Source organism: Microtus ochrogaster, linkage group LG8, assembly GCF_000317375.1.
Source record: "Microtus ochrogaster isolate Prairie Vole_2 linkage group LG8, MicOch1.0, whole genome shotgun sequence".
NCBI lineage: Eukaryota > Metazoa > Chordata > Mammalia > Rodentia > Cricetidae > Microtus > Microtus ochrogaster.
The window spans coordinates 374089-379951 of record NC_022033.1 but is presented as its reverse complement, the minus strand read 5'-3'; the positions used below and the strand labels follow the sequence as shown (position 1 = coordinate 379951).

The 5863-nt window shown below is 44.3% G+C and overlaps 1 protein-coding gene across 12 annotated transcripts in view; it reads left to right on the top strand.

The window, feature by feature from the left end:
* Positions 1-5863, top strand: part of Tpd52l2 (TPD52 like 2) — a 19716-nt gene that overhangs the window by 2395 nt on the left and 11458 nt on the right. For 4 of the 12 annotated variants that reach the window (XR_003378329.1, XR_003378330.1, XR_003378327.1 and 1 more), the window contains exon 2: positions 987-1132. Coding sequence is in view for 8 of the 12 variants with exons in the window: in XM_005362680.2 (XP_005362737.1) it covers positions 987-1132; positions 2487-2635; positions 3429-3488 (355 nt within the window). In the remaining 4 variants the exon portion in view is untranslated. Of the gene's footprint in view, positions 1-986; positions 1133-2486; positions 2636-3428; positions 3489-5863 lie in introns of all 12 variants that reach the window. The other 8 variants (XM_005362680.2, XM_005362678.2, XM_005362677.2 and 5 more) reach the window with 4 other exon arrangements.

Here is a 5863-nt window from a genome sequence, read left to right as displayed (position 1 = left end):
GCGGATCTCTGTGAGTTCGAGACCAGCCTGGTCTACAGAGCTAGATCCAGGACAGGCTCCAAAGCCACAGAGAAACCCTGTCTCGAAAAAGAAAAAAAAACCTTTAAAAAAAGATGTTACTGCTGAGTAGAACATCTAGTTTTTTAATGTTTTCAATTTATATTTAGTAGATTTTAGAATTTGTGTAGTTGACAAACTTATGTGTGATTAAGGATATTTTTCTTTCTATTCTGTGCTTTTTGACCAGGCTGGTCTTGAACTCACAGAGGTTTGCCTGCCTCTGCCCTCTGGGTGCTAGGATTATAGATTTGAGGCCACTATGCTCGAAAAGAATGGCTTGCTTTATGTGGTCCCTTCCAAGATATTTGTGCAGATAGGAAGATGTGCTGATGTGAAGTAAAGATAGTGACTTCAAGATTTGAAGAATTAGTATTAGAGGTGTGTGGAAGAATGTACTTTTTCCTATCTTTGTACATATGGCAGTCTCCTGTTTGTGAGAGGATCAAGGATGGAATTAAAGTTGATTTTTGTTTTGCCGATTCCTTCCTGGGGCTGGATGACTACCATGTATTCCATGCATGTAACTTTAGCCTTCCCTGAGTTGAATGGAAAGTAATAACGCTATATTTACTTTCTTCACTCAAAAAAAAAAAACCCAAAATTCAAAGATTTATTAGATTGGACTGCTTTCTTTGAAGTAGGGTTTCCTGCTGTAGAAGGTAGTATTTCACAAGGGAAACGAGAACTATGGTTTGGCTGCCTTAGCTAGTGTTTCCAGCAGTGCAGGTTGTATTGGGTTTGCATCTCAAGTGCCCAAGAAGTAGCTGTTCTGCATCCAATCCCCAGATCATCTTATGCTTTTAGAGGTATTTCTAGTTTCCATTGTTCTCCTGCCTTTTTTGGCCACCTATTTCCTTCTATTCTTGCATTTGTCCTAGTAGAGTAACAACTTGACACTTCTTGACTTCATTTTTTGTCTCTGACAGATATCAACCTGAATTCTCCTAACAAAGGTGTGCTGTCTGATTTCATGACTGATGTCCCTGTCGACCCAGGTGTGGCCCCCCGGACCCCAGCTGTAGAGGGCCTGACAGAAGTGGAGGAAGAAGAGCTCCGGGCTGAGCTTGCTAAGGTGCCTTGGTTTTATTTCCTGTTCTGGGGTAATCATGAATCCTTTTGGGTTGTTGTACTGAAAGCAGAACAATTTATCCTGTGACCTGTATTGCTGGGGTGTTACCTGTTCTCTGTCTGCTGGTTTATCTCTTTGTATGTGCCTAGTTCTAAAGTGTGGACTTGAATCACCTGTTAGAAGAGACAGGGCCTGATCTCATTTTACCACCTGTCTGTCTGGAAATACTAGGTGCTCCATGAAGACGATGTCTACACAATAATGTCTCCAAGTGTACTGTTTGCAGATACTCACACTTGAAAGTCATTTCTAAGACCTCATGAATCTGTATCCACTGGCTCTTTTTAGTTTTAGTTTATTTGAGGTTGGTCATAATTCATAACCCTCTCTTCTAAGTGCTGGGATCATGGGCAAGTGGCACCATATTTACTTTTTCTTTCTTTTTTTTTTTTCAAGACAGTTTTCTATTTAACAGCTCTGACTGTACTGTAACTCACTCTGTAGACCATGCTGGCCTCAAACTCACTAACAGAGTTCTGATAGCCTCTCCACCCGAGTACTGGGATTAAAGGTATGCGCCACCAACACCCAGCTCATTTTCCTTTTTACTATCTTTTTGATAAGGGGTCTCATCCCCTAAGCAGGGTCAAGGATGATTTGTTTCCTGGGACTATAGGACTGCACCATCATGCTTGACTGAAAAATTCGTTTTCAGTGTAGCTGTTTATACTGGGACTAAAAATATTGGGAACACATTCTGTTGTGGGAAAGCTTCAAAGTTTTCTTTACAGAACTTACTTTTCTTTTAAAAGTTCAGGTTCTTCTTATTAAGACTCTTTCTTGCTGGGAAGTGGTGGCACATGCCTATAATCCCCAGCACTTGAGAGGCAGAGACTGGTGGATCTCTACATTGAGTTCTGAAGGCCAGGGCTACACAGAGAAACCCTGTCTTCAAACAAAAGAGAGAGAGAGAGAGCGCGCGCAGAGAGAGCACACGCTCTGATAGGGCTTGTTTGGTTGTCTTGAGACTTAGGGAAAATGGGAAGAATGGTTGGCAGTCCTGGAGTACAACTGACTAGCAGTCGGGTGCTGATGCCTGTTAAAGGCAGACGAGCTGCCATTGGGGATGCTTTATTTTTTTTAAAAGACAAACTGTTTCTGTAAGTGAAAACTTCTAAGAAAGTCTCATTATAACATGGGTAAGGATGTTTAATGGTCACTTCCTGTAGTAGTCATAGCCTCTTATGTCAACTACATTTTTTTTTTCTTGTGGTGCTGGGATTCTAATTTGGCCTCATATACACAAGGCAAGCACTCTACCAACTGAGTTATATCCCCAGCCCTGCTTCTTTTACAGGTGGAAGAAGAAATTGTCACTCTGCGCCAGGTCCTGGCAGCCAAAGAGAGGCACTGTGGAGAGCTGAAAAGGAGGCTGGGCCTTTCTCCTTTAGGGGAGCTGAAGCAGAACCTGTCTAGGAGTTGGCATGATGTGCAGGTCTCTACTGCGTAGGTACCACTCCCACTGTGGCACAGTGGGGATGTTCCTTTGGCTAAGGAAGTGCCTCTCTTTCTTGTGGATGGAGTGTATGAGTGCTGGGGAATGAGACGCTCTACAACAGTCAGTATTAAATGAGACTTCTGGGAATAGGTGACCAGAAGACTTGAGTTCTTAGGGACTGTGCCTGTGTTTACTCAGAGGGTGAAATCTGCATGTGTTTGAAAAGGAGCATGGAATTAGCTAGGTGTCCAAGTAGAAAATGTTTCCCCTGGGTCCAAATTCGTCAGAGCACCAATGAAGTCCTTAGACATGGGTACCAGTCTCACATGTCACTGAGCTATCAGAATCTGGTGAAAGTTTACCATGTTTACGTCCATGTTTCTCCTGTTACAGCATTGCTTTGTGGACGTCTCCAGAAGCTTTTTACTAAAGAAGCAAACATTTACACTTTGTAAATTTCACCTCTAGAAATCCCGTTTCTATAGTAGGGTATTGAGGACTTTGGGTCCGGTCTTGTACCTGTCAGGCAGGCAGGGGCCATGGGCTGTGCCCTTCCCAGGAGCCTTTTACTCTTAAACGACCAGGTGCTCCTGTGTTGTGATTGGAAGAGGGCATGCTCATCTCTGTCTTATAGAGTCCTAGCTAGCCCTGGGCTTACACACAGGTGTGGTAGTGGCTCTAGACTGTTTGGGTTGGGCTGCACAGCAGGAGTCTTCTGTCTTCTTGGAGTCTTACTTACATGCAGCCTGAAGCCTGGGTTGGAATCATTCCAGATATTCATCACAGACTTTCTGTTTCTAGCTATGTGAAAACGTCTGAGAAACTTGGAGAGTGGAATGAGAAAGTGACCCAGTCTGACCTGTGAGTGCCCATGCTGTCAGTGTCCTTCCTCTCTCTTCTCTCGGTCTTGCTGGGACAGGGAAGCCTGTGCACCCTTGGCACAAACTGTCTTTCAGTGCTTGCTGGCTATTGTTCTCTTCCCAACTTAATAATTAAAGGATGTTTTAAACACCTGAAGGATAGAGTACAGTAGTTAAGAAATCTACTCAGTCACTAGACCATGCTTAAAATTCTCTGCCTGTTTATTTGAGGTTCCTGACGTGAGTGGGCACTGTCTCTGAACATTAAATATACCCTGACTTGTGGCATTGACATGGTGATTGATGTCATTTGACCTGTTGGTGGTGGTAGGTTTTTATGCTTGTCTTCCTGCGCTCTACCCCAGAGTCACCTCCAGCTGTTGGTGTGTGAGAGACTCTTGGATGGGAGTAATGGCGTCACATGTTGGCAGGTTCATGAAGTTCTGTGGTCTGGAGGAGCTGCACTGTCAGCCTCATAAAATATCAGGAGAGCATAAGTTATTTGAGGAGGGCCCTTGTATGTCTGTCAAAGTTCAGTTTAGTGACATCTGTTGTTTGGGGATCCTTAATCTAGGTAATGATGTCATCTACCCGTGTACTAACTAGTCTGATTATAATATCTTTGCTGGATTGATGCATAATTTAATCAGACTTCAAGAGATGGTTTCTGGCAGGATTTGACTGCCAGAGAATAGTTTCCTTTTAGAAGGAAATGATGACATGGTTACTTTAACACTTAGGGGAGAAATCTTTCCATGTTTGACCTGAAGGAAATTCTGATGAGCTTATCTTAAAGGTGTCTGGGGACCTCCTTAGTTCCCTGTGTATGAAGGGCCTTAAGGTTTGGTGTCATATGGGAAGCAATCAGGTATAGAAAGCTCTGGTTTTCTTTGGTTCAACATTAGCTTTCCTATGGGTACTGACAATTATCTTTAGGACTGAACTGGACAGTTTGCTGGAATCCTATATTCTCTAGGTGGAGACACTGTCATCTGTTTTGCTAGAGACTTAAACAGGCAGACAGGCTCATATTGCAGATTCAATGTGAAGGTAGTCTTGTGAGAAATGTATATTCATTGTGTTCGAAAAATTGCCTGACATAGAGTTGTCTGGTATGCCATCTCGAATAGTTTCTCAAAGAACTCACAACAAATACATGGGATTCTATATCTCCCAGAGAAATCTATGGCTTTGTGTGGAAGTGTAGTTTATGAAACATCCATTCCAACTTCCTCTGGCAGAGGCTTTCTGGGGTTTTGCCCCATCTTTTCGGGGGAGAGCTGTCAGCAGTGATTCCTAGGATGGAGGCATTCTGCATTGAGAAATCAGGGTAATGGGAATAGCACTAAAGATGCCACTTCTTATCCTCTTCTTGGTTAGTGCCTATCTTTTTTTTTTAAACAGACTTGATTCAATTTTTATTTTTCTTGTATAAAAACCCTTATCTGATGACCACAGCTGGAGCCTGGGTCCTCTGAACAGAGACTCTGGTGTGGGTTTTCACAAGATGGTCAGTGAATTCCTGATAAGGAGACTTGGTGAACACAGTCTCTTTCCAGAGGTCAGGGGTCATCAAAGGTGGCCTTGGCAAAGTTGCCCAGGGTGGCAGTGCAGCCCCTGGCTGATGTGTAGCAGTCATCAATACCGGCCATCAGCAGTAGCTTCTTGGGCACAGGAACAGAGACTGTGACAGTGCCTCTGGGGGCAGGGATGAGGTGCACAAACAGAGCCACAGCAGCCTGTCACTTTGCATGGAACAGAGTGGGACTTGCCAATCTTGTTCCCCCAGTAGCCTCTTCACACAGGGACAATGGAAAGCTTGGTCAAGATGGCCCCTCGGATGGCACTGGCTACCTCCTTGGAACACTTAACACTGAGACCAACATGACCGTTGTAGTCCCCAGTAGCAACAAAAGCCTTGAACCTGGGCTGCTGGGCTGCCCTAGTCTGTTTCTGCCCTGGTATGATCTTCAGAACCTCATCCTTTAGGGATGCTCCCAGAAAAAAAAAAAAAATCAATAATCTCCTATTCCTTAATGGGCAGGGAGAAGAGGTAGATCTCCTCTACGGACTTGATCTTCATGTCCTTAACCAGGCCGCCCAGCTTGGTGATGGGGATCCACTCCTTGTCTTCGGCTTTACCTCTGCGAGCCCTGCGCCTCGGCCTCAGCCTCAACCACAACCACTGTTGAATCCTCCTAATCCTGGGCCCCCGGGTCCTCCCATTGCACCGGCGTCATCCGCCATTTGGTGTTTTCCAAAAGAAGAAGCTAGTGCCTACCTTTTTTTTTTTTTTTTTTTTTTTTGGCTTTTCGAGACAGGGTTTCTCTGTGGCTTTGGAGCCTGTCCTGGAACTAGCTCTGTAGACCAGGCTGG